The sequence below is a fragment of the Miscanthus floridulus genome, chromosome 8 (assembly GCF_019320115.1).
Source record: "Miscanthus floridulus cultivar M001 chromosome 8, ASM1932011v1, whole genome shotgun sequence".
NCBI classification, from domain to species: domain Eukaryota; kingdom Viridiplantae; phylum Streptophyta; class Magnoliopsida; order Poales; family Poaceae; genus Miscanthus; species Miscanthus floridulus.
The window spans coordinates 3999926-4018906 of record NC_089587.1 but is presented as its reverse complement, the minus strand read 5'-3'; the positions used below and the strand labels follow the sequence as shown (position 1 = coordinate 4018906).

Here is an 18981-nt window from a genome sequence, read left to right as displayed (position 1 = left end):
CAATATTTCACTCCAATGTTTCAGTAATGCAAAGCTAATTAAGGTGTGTAAAGATCAATGTATGACGAGTAAAACAGGAATAACCTCGAGTGCGTCGACCCGGTGCTGTGCAGCGGTCGGCCGTGTGCGAATGGCCAGGGCTCTCGCTCGTGCTCCGTGCTCGGATCTGGGAGAGAGAGGGAGTAGAGGCCGTGTCGATGACGCCGTCGCCAAGCCAGAACCTGTCCATGCTTCTTGCCTTGCCCCGCCCTCATGACGGCCTCTCCATCGAAGTCCTGGGTGCTCGGATCGTGGTCTGCCCCATGGAGCGACCTCGCCACCTCAGTGTACTCACTGATGCGGGAGTGGACGCTCGGGTTCGTGTATGCCTCGGGCGGGTCCTCCAGGTTGAAGGAGACATCAGACGTCGTCCTTACCCTTGTGGGCCATACACCATGCCTGGAAGTCCGAGCAAGCCTGGCCACTATGTGACGCCGACTGCGAGAAAGACAGCACGATGATTAGAAATCAGACAGAACTGAGCGTGACAATAGATAAATCAATTCGCGTACCCATGCTTGTTTGTATCCGGCGAGGTTGCGGCTGCCTTGATGGTGTGCTGGACCTTACATCAGTAAACGATGGTCCCGGGCATCCCTATGCATCTTGAGGTACTCCTCCGTGAACCACCTGTCCACCATCATCGCCCAGCACTCGGGATACGCTTGGCACCACCAGGGAATCACCTACACGTCATCAAGTATTGGACATATAAGAAGATCAAATTAAACCAACTTAATCTCAAATCGAATCAATGTTGATGTTCTTCATTTACCTCAAGGTACTGCTCCCGGGTCAGCTGCATCTCTCTTGCGTCTTTCTTGGTTTTCCTCTCTCCAAGCTTCGACCCGTAGTAGGTTACGATGGCCTGGATGCGCGCCTCGTGATGCATGTCGGTGACGAGTTTTTTACAGGCTTTGGTAGTCGCCTGCTCCGCCCTGGCCTCAAATCCCTCCTCGCATCTGTAATAAGTCTGCATACAAAAGCGATGTATCGATTCATTATTTCAAGAAAAGTCTAATGAATGCGACGTATTGAGCAATGTTGTGCAAGGGAGACTTACCCAAAACTCTGCCTTCACCCGCGCCGCCTTGTTGGGGTACTCCGCATCGGAGGCGACGACGTAGTGGTCAAACGAGTAGGCCGGCTCCGTCTTCGATGCGTACGTGACAATGCCGGGGAAGTGCTGCCTGCACAGAAGACCCAGGATGCCGTTGACTAGCCGTGCGCTACCACCCGACACAACCACCCAGTTCCTGCACAAGTAATTAAGAAAAATTATTAGTTTTTTTCATCATATCATATGAAGTAGTGCTGATAACATATACAGTTACTTACTTTTGTCCTTCGGGGCGAATCAGTGGGCATTGGTGACGAAGCAGAACCTGTGGGAGGCTCGTGGGACCTCGCAAGTAGACACTCGAAGAGGAGTTGGAGGAAGCGGAACCCGTGCCTGCCGCCTCCCCCCCTCCTCCTCCTCCTCCACCTCCTCCTCCTCCTCCTCCGTCTGCCGAACCAACTCCTCGTCTGACTCGTCCATGGGCGCCACCTCCTCCTACGGCTGGCGGTCCTCCTCACGTGGCGTGGGAGGAGACGGCCTCCTCCTGCGGCTAGCGGTCCTCCTCCTCCTGTTCGATCCCTCTGCCGCCCCCTCCGCCCCCTCCTGCGACCGGCGTTGTCTTTGGTAAATCGAGTTCACAGACCTATGACGGTCGCCCGCCATCTTTGTTCAATCACCTGCAATAAAAAAGAAAAACAAGACGTAATTAGAAATAGGTGCAAAAATAAACAAAACATAATTACAAAAAATATAGTATTACATGTATTAGAAATATATGCAAAAATGAACAAAACATAATTACAAAAAACATAGTATTACATGTATTAGAAATAATCTTCATGATTGAAATTAGCTGGATCATAGGTCTCGTCATCACTATCAACATTGTCCAACTCATCAACACTATCCGAAGGAGGAATGTTGTCTTCATTGTCATTGCCGAAATGTAATCGCTCAAGCATTTGTATGTCCTTCAGATTTCGCACCTCGTCTCCAGCGTCCTCGTCATCATCCCTTTCATTATCTACTTCCATTCCTATCTCTTCGGTTAAGTCTATGTCAAACCTCCCTTGTAGCCCCTCTTCTTGATAGAACTCTCCATCATATGTGTTTGGGTTGAAGTTATAATCTTCATCGTTTGGGACAGGTAGTTTACCGTGTGGCGATACATTGTGCACAATAGACCAACCCTTAAGATGCTCGACGTCTTTGCACGCGTATGACGTATAATAAACCTGGACGGCCTGTTGAGCCACAATGTAGACATCTTTTCCTGGATAGACGGAATCCTGTCGAATCTCGACTAGCCCAAGCTTAGGGGTCCGTCTCGTTACACCAGGATGAAACCAGTGGCATTTGAATATGACAGGAGTAAGAGGTTTGGAACCATAAAATGATAGTTCGTAGATTTCTTCAATTCTTCCATAATAGTCGAGTCCATCAGTGCCGGGCGTAACAACTCCGCTGTTTGTGGTTTGTCGATTGGGACCGACTCTGCTCGTAGCTTGCTGTGTGAAAACTGATATCCATTCACGTCATAACCGGTAAATGACTTGACCCTAATGGCACAGCCATTTGCAACCTGTCTTAACTCATCACTTATAGGCGCATCAGTTTGGGCTTTCTGTTTGAACCAACAAATGAAATCGGGGCTCCCTAGTCCCGCACCCCGTGAAAGAAGGGTATCATTTTCTTGCGGTGTAGGTTGCCTTGATCCATGCCAGGATTGACGAAGAAATTCCCTGTACCAACGAGAAACAAGGGGGTTGGACGACGAAACAAGGACATACGGCGAAATGAAACAAGTTCGTTTAGAACTTACCGAATGAACGGTTGCACCTCGACAAGGTTGGTCAACACATATAGCATGATACTGCGCCACTCTTCATTTTTCAATTGCTTAATGGTCGATGCACTTGCGCTTCCAAGTTGCCCTTGGAAAAGGCTGAGGTTCGATTCATTTTCGCCAGCATTGTAACGAGGGGGTGGATTATGAACGTTAGGAAGTTTCTCAGTGTAGTATTTCTCTGTGAAGTTCGACACCTCCTCTAGAATGTATGCCTCTGCAATGGAAGCCTCAATTCTGGCTTTATTTCTACATTTTTTGCGAAGAGTCTTCAGACATCTCTCGATTGGATAGCACCAACGGTTCTGCACGGGCCCCCCCATCCGTGCCTCATACGGGAGGTGCACAATCAAATGCTGCATCGACAAGAAGCAGGCGGGTGGAAAGATCTTCTCTAACTTACAGAGCAACACGGGTGCCGCTTTTTCCAAGTCATCAATGACGGTCCGAGAGAGCTCCTTGGCACAAAGCTGGCGGAATAAGTAGCTCAACTCTGCCAGCACTTGCCAGACATGCTCCGGGACATAGCCTCGAACCATCGCCGGAAGAAGCCGCTCAATCCATATGTGGTAGTCATGACTCTTCATCCCGTTGACTCGCAGAGTGCCTAAGTTAACTCCCCTCTTTAGATTCGCTGCATACCCATCAGGGAACATTAGCTTCTTGATCCATTCAAGTACTTCCCTCCTTTGGTCCTTTTTCAAGACGAAATCAGCCTTAGGCCTTCTCCAGGTCTTGCCACGACTAGGAGGTTGCATCTCTTGATTTGGTCTATCGCACAACGTTGCCAGGTCTACTCTAGCCTTTGGGTTGTCCTTAGACTTTTCAGTGTCCATGAGTGTTGCCCAAAGTGCCTCGGCGACATTCTTTTCAGTGTGCATTACATCAATGTTATGTGGTAGAAGAAGGTCATCGAAATAGGGGAGCCTCGTCATGCCCGAGATATGAGTCCACATATGCTGCTCACCATATCCCACAAAACCACCTTCTTCATTGGGCACGAGAGCACCTATCTGAGCATGAACCTCGGCACCATTCATCATCCGCGGTGCAGGGTTTGTCACTTTGACGCCTTTCGTAAAGTTCTTGATATCTTGTCTGAATGGATGGTCAAGAGGTAGGAATTGACGATGTCTATCAAACGACGAATACTTGCCACCCTTCTGCAACCAAATAAACCTCACACCTTCCTTGCATATTGGGCATGGGAACTTCCCGTGAACACACCAGGCGCAGAATATCCCATACGCCAGGAAGTCATGCAGGGAGTAGTGGTACCAAACGTGCATTTTGAAGGTTGTCTTTGTAGCTCGATCGTATGTCCATACCCCTTCGTCCCAAGCACGGACCAATTCATCAAATACGGGCTCCATGAACACACCCATATTACTCCCTGGGTGTCCAGGAATTATCAACGACAAGAATACGTTATGTCGTTGAAAGGAGACACCGGGGGGGGAGATTAAGGGGGATAACAAAGACGGGCCAACATGTGTATGGGGCAGCCATCATTCCATAAGGATTGAACCCATCTGTTGCCAACGCGACACGTACATTACGAGCCTCATCTGCTTTGTCACGATGTTTGTCATTAAAGCGGATCCAAGCTTCACCATCGGATGGATGTACCATCTTGTCAGGATTGTACCGTTTGCCATTTTTGTGCCATGTCATCTGTTTCGCGGATTCCTCGGTCATGTATAGCCGTTGGATCCTCGGTAGGAACGGAAGGTACCGTAGGATTTTCATGGGGATCGTAAGTTGCCTCTTCTGGCCATCATCAGAGTCTACCTCCAGGTACCTGGAGGATTTACACTTTGGACAGAACTTTGCATGCTCGTGTTCTTTCCTAAATAGGAGACACCCTTTCGGACAAGCATGTATCTGCTCATACGGCATCTTAAGTGCTCGAAGGAGTTTCTGTGACTCGTACATGCTCTTCGGCAGAATGTGGCCCTCCGGAAGCAAGGTGCCAATCACGGCCAACATCTTATCGAAGCCAGGTCGACTTAAGTTTAACTCGGACTTCAACCCCATTAAGCGTCCAATGGCATCCAGTTGAGACACCGTTGACCGATCAGTGAAGGGGTTTCTGTGCCGAGTCCATCATATCGTAGAACGCCTGTGCGGCTGCTTCCATCTCCTCCTTCTCACGTCCCTCATCGAACTGTCCTTGGTGAAAGTCATCTAACATGTCTGCTACCCTCGGCATCAGCATCAAAAGCCTCCACCCGTGGTCTCACCACCTCCTCTCTCATACGATGGGCTTCACCATGGTGGACCCACCGGGTGTAGTCCGGCGTAAATCCATTCTTCACAAGATGTTTACCCATTTCCACCTTGTTTACCCTTCTCCTGTTTCCACATTTGCTGCAGGGACACAAAACTAGGCAATGTCCTTTAGCAGCGTTGCCAAATGCACTGTTCAAGAAAGCATCGGTCTTGTTCATCCATTCCGTGGTGTAATCACTCTGACTTCTCCAGCCCGTGTACATCCACTGACGGTCATCCATCCTCTAACATATGTATCGGCGAGTAATGTAACCATTAATTGCATGTACATGGTGTTCCTACTGTCTAATAGGTGAGGATAGGTCCTAATCCCACCCGCAGATGTGTAGATGAGGTTAGTTTCCATGCTCTACTCCTATCCGAGACAGAATTTCGGCAGCACCTCCCCGCTGTTCTCCAGATACACGTCCTGCCAAAGAAGAGTGTGTATCCGGAGAACAACAGGGAGGTGATGCCGAAACTCTGTCTCGGACTAGAGCAGAACATGGAAACTAACCCATCTACGCATCCGCGGGCTGTCCAAAAAGCGTGGACAATCCGAAATAGATACGGTCATAGATATGCAAAGATCTGCATACCTCCAACCGTATCTCTTTCGAACGGGAGACGCCTAACTGGGTTACGCGATCTACGACAATGATATGAAAAGAGGGGTTATACCTAGGGTGGCGACGGAGTCAGGCTAGCGGGGCCGTGGCGGGTCGGTGCAGTGGCGAGACGACGCGGTGCAGGCAGACCGACACTGGTGGCGAGAACTCCGACTCAACTCTGACGGGCTCTTCTCTACAAAAATGGAACAAAATACTGTTATTTACAAAAAAATTCAGGCAGAACCTCCCCTGCACGGTGAGGTTTCCAAAACCTGCAAAAAACAACGGCACGATGGCCGACAAGCACATATGGCTCAACAGAAGCCATGTAGTTTGGATATCAATCCATGCAGAAGAATATATCCAAGTAGTACCACTACTTGTACTACTACTTTCACTATTGCTACTACTACTACCATTGGTTCTTCTACTACTACCACTATTGCTACAACTAATATCATTAGTTGTACTACTACTACCACTACTTCTACTACTACTACTACCACTAATTCTACTACTAATACTACCACTAGTTGTACTAATACTACCACTAGTACAACTAATACTACTACAACTACCACTACCTCGACAATAATAAGTGAGAAGGCATACCTGACGGGCGACGGGGTAGGGGCGGCGCGTCGGGATCGGGCGGAGTCGGGGACGGGGTCGAGCACGGATGGCGTCGGGGCGGGTGGTCCACGGGGCGCCGGGGGCAGGGCAAGGCCGGAAAAAAGGCGCGGCCGGGGCGCAGGGCCGGCCGGGGTCAGGCGGCCGGCCGGGGGAAGGGCCAGCCGGGGGCACGGCGCGGCCTGGCGCGCGGGCAGCGGCGGCGCGGCTGGGGAAGGGCCGGCCGGGGGCACGGCGCCCCGGCAGGGCGCGAAGGCAGCGCGCGCTGGCCGGGGGCAGGCCGGCCGAGGGCACGGCGCGCGGGCGGCCGGGCGCGTGGCAGCGAGGGCAAGGCGGCGCGGGCGGCCGGGCGCGCGGGCGCGCGGGCAACGCGGCGTCCGGGCGACGCGGGCGCGCAGGCGCGCGGGGCGCGAGGTCAGCGCGGCGGCCGGGCGGCGCGGGCGCGCGGGCGCGCGGGCAGCGCGGCGGCGGGGCGGCGTGGGTCACGGAGATGTCCTGGTTTGTAAGTATCGTACGTGACAACGTGCACGAAATCTTCTGAAATTTTTATCATAGCCTCCACATATGATATCACGACATCTCAACATGTTTCATGATTTTCGGACTTCGTTTGCTTTTTATAGAATTTATAAACACTTCACACGCAATTTCGCGGACATGTTTCGTGAACGAGATGTCCGAAATTTCGGGTCCGTTCCTGGATACGGCCTCTCATAACACTCACTAACATGACTATCAATTTTCGAATCATTAAACTCCATTATTCGTACCACGTGCAGTTCAAATTTCTAATTTCCGGAAAAATTCAAGTAAACGAAATAAAGTAACTAAATATAACAAAAAGCCACAAAAAATCCCCAAATTGTAACTAGGAGTTTCTGGTGCTTTAAAAAGGCTGCACAAAAAAATTGGAGGCCAAAAACAAAAAAAACAAAAAAACTTTGCCGAGTGCCGGAGCATGGCACTCGGCAAAGGGTGTCTTTGCCGAGTGCCAGCCATCAGGCACTCGGCAAAGAATGTTTTAATTTTTTTTTAAATTTCCTCTTTGCCGAGTGCATACACAGGAGCACTCGGCAAAGAAATAATAAAAAAAAATTAAATCTTTGCCGAGTGCTGTCCAGGGGGCACTCGGCAAAGTATTTTAGAAAATAAAAAAATTTTCTTTGCCGAGCGCCAGATCTGAGACGCTCGGCAAAGAATTTTAAAAAAAAATTAAATCTTTGCCGAGTGCCGGATCTGAGGCACTCGGCAAAGAAATTAAAAACAAAAAAAAACAAATCTTTGCCGAGTGCCTAACCGCAGGCGCTCGGCAAAGAAGGCCGTGGCAGGGCGCCGTTTCACGGGCAGCCTATGCCGAGTGTAGAGATTTTGCCAAGAGTCTGGCACTCGGCAAAGAAGTCCTTTGCCGAGTGCCTGTGTTTGCCGAGTGCCCGGCACTCGACGAAGAAATATTTGCCGAGTGCAGCACTCGGCAAAGAAGATCTTTGCCGAGTGTCCGATTTTTGACACTCGGCAAAGAAATTTACACTCGGCAAAGTCTCTGTTTCCAGTAGTGCAAGGCAGCAAGCTCTTAATTTGCTAAGCATGGAACATATATAAGCAACAAAATTCTACTCCCTTCGTATTGGTAATTCAATTCGTGCTTGCTTCTATGTATAACAACTGAAAAACAGAAAAAAGATAATTGTATCCAAGTTGCTGAAAAACGACCACGTTTTTTTTTTTTGAGAACATGAAAAACGACGACGTGGAATGGTCTTAGACCAGTGGAGGAATCGTCGATTAGTCACGTCCATAAAGTGGGCTGTCTAGGCTTGCCGCTTGCCCTTCGCCCTTGTGGCTTGCGTAGCTATTGGAAGGCTGGCTGCTGGGCAGTTGCCTTGCCATCGAGGCTACCGAGGTCTAAAAAGTTTCAGGGTACGAGAGGTGGCCGCCGCGTCATCGGGGTCAGCTGACCCCGACGGCATAGCATATAGCTTGCATAGCATATATATAGCTTTCCCTGTAAGGCTTTAGGTTTCAGCTTCTTAGGCCTTGTTTTGAGTGAAGTTTGGGATTTTGGCTACTGTATCACTTTTATTTTTATTTGGCAATTAATATTTAATCATGGACTAATTAGGCTCAAAACATTCGTCTCACGATTTCCAACCAAACTGTACAATTAGTTTTTTTTCGTCTACATTTAATACTCCATGCACGTATCGTAAAATTCGATGTGATAGCTACTGTAACACTTTTTGGGAAAACATTTTGGAACTAAACAAGACCTTAGAAGCTTTTGATCGTAGCTTTGGGACCTTCTAATAATAATAATAAAAACTCTCTGAGACAAAAGCTCAAAAGTTCACTTTGAGGAGCTGGTTTTGGCTTTGAGAGTTTTTTTTTTTTTTTTTTTTTTTTTTTACTTTTGGGAGGTCTTAAAGCTGAGGTCTAAAAGCTCCCAGGAAGCTCAAATAAACATGCCCTTACACTACAACGTACAACATGCTCTATATATATGGAGTCAAAAAAATTAAACTAGCAGAGGTCGGTGGGATAAGTCTTGAGCAAAATATGTCTTTTGGGCATAATATCTATATACTTATCTTCTTTTAAATGGAATATCTGGGGCAGCACGAGTTGGCAGAGGTTGGTGGGGATGATTCGGAGTTGATCAAGGATGAAGAAGTCAAGTGAACACTAATGATGAGAAAAAAAGAGGACGAGGTAACGCGGCATATGAAATGATTTTCATAAACACGTGTTTGTCACACGTGCACTTGTACTAGTGTTACAAACAAATCACGTTTGATTTTTTTTACAAAACAAACATATTAGAGGAACCAATAAATCATTTTTTTCCTATGTCTTCTATTACCTTTTGGGAAGTAATGTGCTAATCGACATCACAGTTGTTTGGGAGTACCGTAGCAAAGCCCTATTACAACCATACTAGCTAAGATCAGTCCATCACAACATATGGTTAGCAATGAACACCTAATTACATGAACACCTACTTAGACAGGATCTTAATTAACCCAATTACATGAACACCTAATCACTGATTAGCAATTAATCGGCAGCATCAGAATGGCGCCTACCGCGCAACCAGCTCCCACACCGCAGCGGCAGCTTCGTCCGCCTCTCACACCACCAACGATAAAGCTCCGACGAAGAAACTACCACCCAAGTGGCTCATGGCTCTCATACCTGCCCTGGTGGTCTCGTCACCTTGATAAGTTGTAACAGCGGGCACTAGGCAGCTGCAAGCACGGAGCAGCCGCGCGCGACGTCTCACCGGGAGACTCCATCACACGATCGACGGCGCTTCGTGTAAATGAACTAATTAAAGACAGCATAGGCAGCACTCGTTGTTGCTGCAGAACTGGTTGTTGTTGCGGCATTCGCATATTGCCTTGCATATCTTGTAGGTGACGAAACCACCCAGCATGGTTGCCAGGGCAGATAGGAGAGCGATGAGCCACTTGGGTGTCGTCGTCGGAGCATTGTTGGTGTCATCAGGAAGAAGAAGCCACTCCGGTGTCGGAGGTCCGGTGGTAGGCGACGTGCTGCTGCTGCTGCTGTCTAGGTCGTTGGTGGAGATGGAGGGGGTCACCGAGGCCAGAGGAGGGAGCGATGATGAGCTGTCGTTCATGGCCGCCGCCGCCGTCGTTGGTGCTACGACAAATCAATATATATAATCAAATAAAGCACAACAGATTCAGTACGCAAAAACGGATCGGATCGATATTCATGCATGCATGCATGCATAGAGTAGAGGATAGACGGCCAACCTGCAGCAACATAGGACACGAGAGATGACGGCGCGAGGTAGCAGCAGCAGATCAGCAAGAGGAAGACCGTTATCATCTGCTTGATGGAATCAGCCAGCTGTAACAGAGTTGAATCCCTTATCATCGTCTCAACTTATGCCTGCTTGCCCCTTGTTATATAGGCGCTGGAGGATGACATGTACGGCAGCTTCGTCCTCCACCGCCTCTCCCACCAGCGTCGTCGGTCAGATCATTCTTCGATCTAAGTAAGGAATCAAGAACCTCACACCTTTGAATCACCTTATAATTTTTTTTTTTTGGATAAAGGGAAGTTTATTTCATTAAGCAAATGAAAAATATCTCGGTCTGAACTGAACGTGGTGAGATGCGTGTACATACATACAGTTACATGCATCTATATATATGGAGCGCATTGAGCTCTGGCAGACGGCCGGTGGCGTCGCCAGGCCGCAGCTACACCATATATCGCTTTCTTGTGTCTCGTATACAGCTTGTTCGTTTGGCTGTGGCTTATCGTAAACGATCGTAAATTTCTAGCCAGAATAGTATTTTTCTCTCACACAGACCAGCCAACAGTACTTCTTCACGAACCAGCAACGAAACGAACCAGCCAACTGACGTCGTGACGGGTGGAGATGCCGGACGTACGGAGCGGCGGCGGCAGGCACGTAATTAATGACGACGTAAACCTGCGAACACGGGTCAAAACGGATGGTGGTGAGGTGAGACCCGCGTGCTGACGTGGAAGTCCACGCTAGCATCTGCATCGTCCGCGCGCGCGCCGCACCCCCATCCCCACTGGCAGTGCCAAAATTAGTAAAACGTCACCACCACATTATATGCAGTACGTGCACGAGATTGCATGACGACCACCCGTTTACTCGCGCCCACGGAAGAAAATACTGACCACAGGAAACTCTTGATAAAAAAAAATAAAAGAAAAACAATCCAGATGGAGTAAGAAGAGGGAGCTGCAGAGCCTGGAGTATCGCTACTGTTCCCGATAATTAGCCTGTAAAAATAAGATTATTTTCAACCTTTTCTTTCATATAAATAGAAACAGGTAAGATTTTCACTTTATTCATTTTGCTGATTAAGTGATCATTTTTTTCATCAATTATCATCCCAACAATTGTTTATGTACTCCTACTTTGTTACCAGCTAGCTAGGGAATGAAAAAGGAGAGCGCATTTCTTTATGGCCACTAGTTGAAATCACCACCTATCTAGCTAGCGCTCCTTTAATTTGCATGCATTCTCTTCCACTCGATCGTCCCGTCCGTCCGGCCGGTGGTGTACGCGTGTCATCGTCCAAGGCACCGGCCAGCTAGCTGGGGAATCGATCGATCCATCGATCCGTTGCATTGCCCGCCACCGGCCGCCACCATTGTCGACGTCGTAGCAGCGGCTAGCGCTACGACTATACGAAGGAGACCGATCGGTAATTAATAATGGAGGGGTCGGAGGCGGCGGCGCGTGAGGCGCTGTCGACGGAGAAGGCGTTCGAGGGGGAGCGACTGCCGGCGTGGTCGGAGCAGATCACGGTGCGTTCCGTGGTGGTGAGCTCGGCGCTGGGCCTGTTCCTGAGCTTCATCGTGATGAAACTCAACCTCACCTCCGGGATCGTGCCGTCGCTCAACATGTCGGCGGGGCTCCTCGCCTTCTTCCTCATGAAGACGTGGACGTCCGCGCTGGAGCGCTGCGGCGTGTTCCCGAAACCCTTCACCCGGCAGGAGAACACGGTGGTGCAGACCTGCGTCATCTCCTGCTCCAGCATCGCCTTCTCCGGTGGGTGAGGTTTTGGTTGCATTGGTTTCAATTTCAATTGCATCAATTTTCAAATCAATCCATCCATCCAATCTTCTTTCCAATTAGGTGGGTTCGGCACCTACATCCTCGGCATGAGCAAGAAGATCGCCGAGGGGTTCGACGAGGCCAAGACGAGCATCAACGTCGAGGAGCCTTCCCTCGGTCGGATCATCGCCTTCCTCTTCCTCGTCAGCTTCGTCGGCCTCTTCTCCATCGTCCCGCTCCGCAAGATCATGATCATCAGCTACAAGCTGACGTACCCGAGCGGGTCGGCGACCGCGCACCTCATCAACAGCTTCCACACGCCGCAGGGCGCCATCCAGGCGAAGCAGCAGGTGTCCATCCTCTTCAAGTCCTTCGCGGGGAGCTTCCTCTGGTCGCTCTTCCAGTGGTTCTACTCGGCGGGGCCCGGGTGCGGGTTCAGCTCCTTCCCGACCTTCGGCATGGAGGCCTACCGCCGCCGCTTCTTCTTCGATTTCTCGGCGACCTACGTCGGCGTCGGCATGATCTGCCCTTACATCATCAACTTCTCGCTGCTGCTCGGATCCGTCGTGTCGTGGGGCCTCATGTGGCCGTACATTGAGAGCAAGCGCGGGCTCTGGTACGACGCCGAGCTGCCGAGGAGTAGCCTCCATGGGCTGAATGGGTACCAGATCTTCATCTCCATCGCCATGATCATCGGCGATGGGCTGTTCAATTTCCTCGCTATCCTCGTCCGCACCTCCTACGACATGTACCTCAAGCGCACCAGGCCTGCAGAGGCCGCCGCCAAGCCATTCGCCGGCGTCGACGTCACCGAGCGCCAGGCGCTCAGCTTCGACGACCGCCGCCGCACGCAGGTCGGTCGGTCATGTTGTTTGTTGGTCATGGGCACTCATCAGGCGGCGCGCGCAGGCGCGGCATTGGCAAATGACAATGCATGCACGGTGATTGCGCAGTGCCTGACTGGTTGACCTGCTCGTTCGATATGGCAGGTGTTCCTCAAGGACCAGATCCCGACGTCCATCGCCGCGGGGGCGTACGTGCTTCTGGCAGCGATCTCGGTGGTGGCGATCCCACACATCTTCCGGCAGCTGCAGCCGAAGCACGTGGTGTGGGCATACGTGGTGGCGCCGGTCTTCGCCTTCTGCAACGCCTACGGGACGGGGCTCACGGACTGGTCCCTCTCCAGCAGCTACGGCAAGCTAGCCATCTTCATCTTCGGCGCCAGCGTGGGCGCGGAAGACGGCGGCGTGGTGGCGGGGCTCGCGGCGTGCGGGCTGATGATGGGCATCGTCTCCACCGCCTCCGACCTCATCCAGGACTTCAAGACGGGGTACCTGACGCTGACCTCGCCGCGGTCCATGTTCGTGAGCCAGGTCATGGGCACCGGGCTCGGCTGCGTCATCAGCCCCGTCGTGTTCTGGATCTTCTACAAGGCGTACGACGTCGGGCTGGAAGAAGGGTACCCGGCGCCGTACGCCAAGATCTACCGGGGCATCGCGCTGCTGGGCGTGAACGGGTGGAACCAGCTGCCCAAGTACTGCCTCCGCTTCTGCCTCGCCTTCTTCCTCCTCGCCGTCGCCATCTGCGCGCTCAAGGAGGTGGCCAAGGCGCGGCGGTGGTGGGTGCAGGACTACATCCCGAGTGCCCTGGGCATGGCGGTGCCCTTCTTCCTCGGGTCGTTCTTCACCATCGACATGTGCGTGGGGAGCATCGTGCTGTACCTGTGGAGCAAGTCGGACCGGGTGAGGGCGCACATGTTCGCGCCCGCCGTCGCGTCGGGGCTCATCTGCGGCGACGGGATCTGGTCGCTGCCGTCGTCCATCCTGTCGCTGCTCAACATCAACCCGCCCATGTGCCTCAGGGTCTTCTCCGCCGACACAAACTACCAGGTCGAGGAGTTCCTTTGGACGCTGAAAAACCCAGCCGCCACATAGCCTTCATTCCTCCTGTTTCTTCACTTCTTCTTCCTTTGCTTGCATGCTTTCACTGTTGCTCATTTCTCATAGATTTTCTTGTTCATCACTTAGCCTTTAATGCATTTCTTGCACCTGCTGTACGTAGGGTCGTTTCAGACAGCATGTAATGTACGTACGTTCTGCTTCATTTTTTCTCTTGTTCGTCGACTTAATTGTAGAAGGTGGTGAATACCATGCTTTCGAGCCCCAGGTGGTGCTCTCCCTGGAAGTGAGGGACGTCACCAGCCAGACTAGAATCTGGTCTCCTATTTCTGTTCTATTTAAGCTTCCAAAATAAAGACCGAGGTCTGAGGGTACCCAGCCTCTGCCCTCTATAATATAATACCATGCTTGCAGACTCAATTCTAGAGCTGTTCGCCGGGGCATGCTCATCAGCGAGGACGATCCTCGAGCGGTGCTAACGCCGCTGCCTGGGAACGCGATCAAACACCGTGCCTCCGTATGCGCCGACGACCTCGTCGTCTTCCTTGCGCCCACACCGCAGGACTTCAGCTGCATCAGACTGATCCTGGAGCTGTTCGCCGGGGCATCGGGCCTATCCACCAACCTGGACAAATGCACAATCACCCCGATCCGCTGTTCTTCAGAAGAGATCCAGGCCGTTCAGGATGTATTCCCTTGCAGACTCCAGGACATCCCAACCAAATACCTGGGGGCGCCTTTGTCGCTGTCCAGACTAAGCCACGCCGACGAACAGGTGCTTGTCGACGCGGTCGCCGCACGTATCCCGACATGGAAGGCCGGCCTTCTGACGAACGCGGGTAGAGCCACGCTGACGCAGACTACTCTCTCCGCGATCCCAGTACACGTCTCCATCTGCTGCAGCCTTTCGGCCTGGACTATTGGGGAGATCGACAAGAGAAGACGCGCCTTCCTCTGGGCGGGCACAGATTCAGTCGCCGGCGGGAAGTGCAAAGTCGCTTGGCCCATCGTCTGCTTGCCCAAGGACCACGGTGGTCTGGGGTTGCCGGACCTTAGGGTCCTCGGCTTTGCCCTGCGCCTACGTTAGGAGTGGTTGCGACGGACACGCAGCCTGACGCCGTCTGGGCACGCCTGCCTTCTAGGCCAGAACACTCGGTCGACCACATGTTCCGGGCCTCGGTCACGATTCAGGTGGGCGACGGCGCCTCCGCACGCTTCTAGACGGACTCCTGGCTGCCGAACGGTGCCATTTGCAATTTTGCTCCCAACCTTTTTCAAGTAGTTGGGTGCCGCCGGCGCAAACGCACCGTCAAGGAGGCACTCACAAATCGCCAATGGGCAAGAGATATCACCGGCGCTCCGACTGCTGCAGTCCTCTGTGAATACATCCACCTTTGGGACAAGGTCGAGACATTCCAGCTATTGCCGCATTCCTCAAACCGCTTTCATCTGCATCTACACTGCCTCCTTGGCATACAGAGCTTTCTTCACTGGCGTGACCTCGTTGATTGGGGCCAAGCACGTTTGGAGGGCCGCGGTGCCGCCAAAGGTTAAATTCTTCTTTTGGCTTGCTCTTCATGGTCGTCTGTGGACTGCCGAGCGCCGGAAACGCCATGGTCTTCAGCCGGAGGCAAACTGTGCGCTGTGCGATCAACACGACGAGACTACTGATCATCTACTGGCTTATTGCTCGTTCACGCGCGAGGTCTGGGTCCGGCTGCTTGCCAAGGCGGGGCTGCAGCAGCTGGGGCCGAGCCATGATTCCACCATGGCCGACTGGTGGCTGCAGACTCGGGCTGCCGTCCCGGAAACCTTCAGGCGTGGCTTCGACTCCCTCGTCCTTCTCGTCTCCTGGGTCATCTGGAAAGAGTGCAACAGACGGACCTTCGACAACGACGCTAAGATGACGGTCCAGGTGCTTGCTCTAGTCCACGAGGAAGCTGACTCCTGCATCGCCTCCGGGTTTCAGAGCTTGGCGTCGCTGCTAGCGGTAGCTAACTAGGGAGCATCGTTCCTTTTCCTGGTCGCAAAACTAGTTAGTCCCTTAGTACAACTGAATAGCTCCACCGTTAAAGCCGGTGATCGTCGTCAGTGTCCAACCGGTAGGCGAGCAGCGGCAACTCGCCGTCGCACGCCACCGGGCTGTGTTCCAGTTCTAACTTCCCTTAACGAAACACGTGCTAACCACGCTTTCCAAAAAAAACAAAGTCAATTCTAGGGAGGCCGAATGGTTTACTTTGCATGTTCATTATTATTTTGTGTTTCGACAGTACCTTTTCAAAATCACTATTTTTAAATATATATATATATGATACATGGCCAACTTTTACACTTGAAAATTCTTCGAATAATAATGGTATAGACTGTTATAAACGATAGGCAATATAAACGACGAAGAACAGTAGATCAAGCACATGGGACATGAGATTTTAACGTGGAAAAACCCTTCCAAGGTGGAAGGGAAAAAACCACGGGCACCAGCCAACAATCTTCACTATATCGGGTGAGGTTACAAACATCGGGGATTTACAACTTTTTTATCCCAAGACGACGGCTTACATGAAGTATATATAGATGGAAAACCCTAATAGGTGACGATCCAAGCCTCCCGACGACGGGCCTCGCTTCGCTCCGGCAGAAATTAGCCTTTATCTTGTACAGAACTGAATTTGGATCACAACTCAACAAACTCCACCTTGAGACAAATTCCTTCTTGTAGTATAAAACGAACATTCATCCTGAAACAATAAAGAAATACTTCCGGTGCCAAAATATCCTCTTGGGCTAAACAGTTATACCAACTAAGCTTGAGCAAAGCTCAAACTTAACAAATAAGAACTGGCTTTGTCAACATATCAGCAGGATTATCATGTGTGCTTATCTTCCATACCTTCAACTTACCTTGCGCGACCACATCGTGAACATAATGATATTTGATATCAATGTGCTTCGTTCTCTCATGGAACATCTGATCTTAACTGAGACATATAGCACTTTGACTGTCACAAAATAAATTAATGCAAGAATCATCTCCACAAAACTCAACAAACAAACCTTTCAACCAAACTGATTTTTACATGCTTCAACAATAGCCATGTATTCTGCTTCAGTGGTAAACAGGGCAACAACGGGCTGCAATGTTGCCCTCCAACTCACAGCACAACCATCAATAGTAAACACATAACCTGTGAGAGATCTCCTCTTATCCAAATCAACAACAAAATCTGAATCCACATAGCCAGTGAGTCTCTTATCAGTCCTGCCAAACTTTAAACAAGCATTTGTTGTGCCACGAAGGTACCTGAAAATCCATTGAACAGCCTTTCAATGTTCTTTATCAAGATTAGCCATGTATCTACTAACCAAACTCATAGTATATGATAAATCAGGACGAGAGCAAACCATGGCATACATCAAAGAACCAACAATATTAGAATATGAAACTCTTGACATGTACTCAAAATCCTCATCCATACTAGCACATTGTAAAGCTGATAATTTAAAATGGAGAGCAATAGGAGTACTAACAGACTTTGCATCATGCATGTTGAAACAATGAAGAACTTTCTTAATGTAACTTTGCTGACTAAGAAATAACAAACCAGGATTTCTATCTCTTGTAATTTCCATACCTAGAATCTTCTTAGCAGCACCAAGATCATTCATCTCAAACTCACTACTCAACAGTTTCTTCAACGTAGTGATTTCTTTCTTGCTCCTGGCAGCAATCAACATATCATCAACATATAACAGCAAATATATAGGTGATCCATCAATAAATTTAATGTACACACAGCTATCAAATTTAGACCTCTTAAAACTATGTGACATCATAAAAGAATCAAACCATTTATACCATTGACGAGGAGACTGTTTCAAACCATATAAGGACCTCTTTAATTTGCAAACATGATCCTCCTTACCAGGTACCATGAACCCTTCTGGCTGGTCCATGTATATCTCCTCCTCAAGCTCTCCACGTAGAAACGTAGTCTTTACATCTAACTGCTCAAGCTCAAGATCTCACAAAGCAACAATACCGAAAAATGTATGAATTAAACTATGCTTTACAATTGGAGAGAACACATCATTATAATCAACGTCAGGAATCTGATTGAAACCTTTTGCCACTAACCTTGCCTTAAATCTTGGAGGCCCACTAGGAGACAAACCCTCCTTTCTTTTGAAGATTCATTTGCAACGGACGGCCTTCTTGTGTTTAGGTAAGCGCACAACATCACATGTGTCATTTTTCTCAAGTGATTGCATCTCTTCTTGCATAGCGGAAATCCACTTCTCGCGGTCACCAGAAATAATAGCTTCAGTGTACGTAGCCGGCTCATGAATGTTCTCAACCTGTTCAGCACAACTAAAGACATAATGAACAATATCATATTCCTTAATTAAACGTGGACTAGGTCCACAACTCCTCTTTGTTATGCGATCTGCAATAGACTGATTTTGAGGCTGTAAAACAGGAGGTGAGTGCTGAACAATATCATGAACATTGTTATCCATAATTTCAGTTTCCTGATCATCTACGTGCTCCACCTACACGCTAACATGTTCCTGCTCCTCATCAGAACCAACTAGTGAAATATCTGTGGACAAGCTGTCATTAAACATAACAGATTCATTGAAAACAACGTTCCTGCTCATAAAAGTCTTTTTAGTTTTAGGATTCCTTAACTTATATCCTTTAACTCTAGAACCATAACCAAGAAACAGACACTTAGGCCCTGTTTGGTTAAGCTGTGGCTGTGGGAAAAAGCTGCTGTAGGCTGTGAGCTGTGGAAAAGCTGCTGTGGGCTGTGAGCTGTAGAAAAGCTAAAAGCTGTTTGGTTAAACAAGTATAAAATATACCTTTTATCTTTATCTCTCTTGAAACAACTATGGAAGAGCTTTTTATTCCACCAATTTCGAAAAGCAGAAAGCCAAAAGCCAAAAGCAGGGTCAAACCAGCTTTCAAAAATAAACTATAGAAAAGTAGCTGCTTCTGAAAAAGCACCCTCCAAAAGCAGCCCCTTTGGTTGGGCTTTTGGCTTTTGGGGCCAAAAGCC

The 18981-nt window shown here is 49.8% G+C and overlaps 1 protein-coding gene across 1 annotated transcript; it reads left to right on the top strand.

Annotated features, from left to right (window-relative positions):
* The first annotated feature begins 11328 nt into the window (after window positions 1-11328).
* LOC136470922 (probable metal-nicotianamine transporter YSL8) lies at window positions 11329-14158 on the top strand. Its single transcript, XM_066468650.1, has 3 exons — window positions 11329-12017; window positions 12105-12877; window positions 13013-14158. The coding sequence occupies exons 1-3, from the start codon at window positions 11681-11683 to the stop codon at window positions 13955-13957; spliced, it is 2055 nt and encodes a 684-aa protein (XP_066324747.1). The 5' UTR covers window positions 11329-11680; the 3' UTR covers window positions 13958-14158.
* Window positions 14159-18981: the final 4823 nt, after the last annotated feature.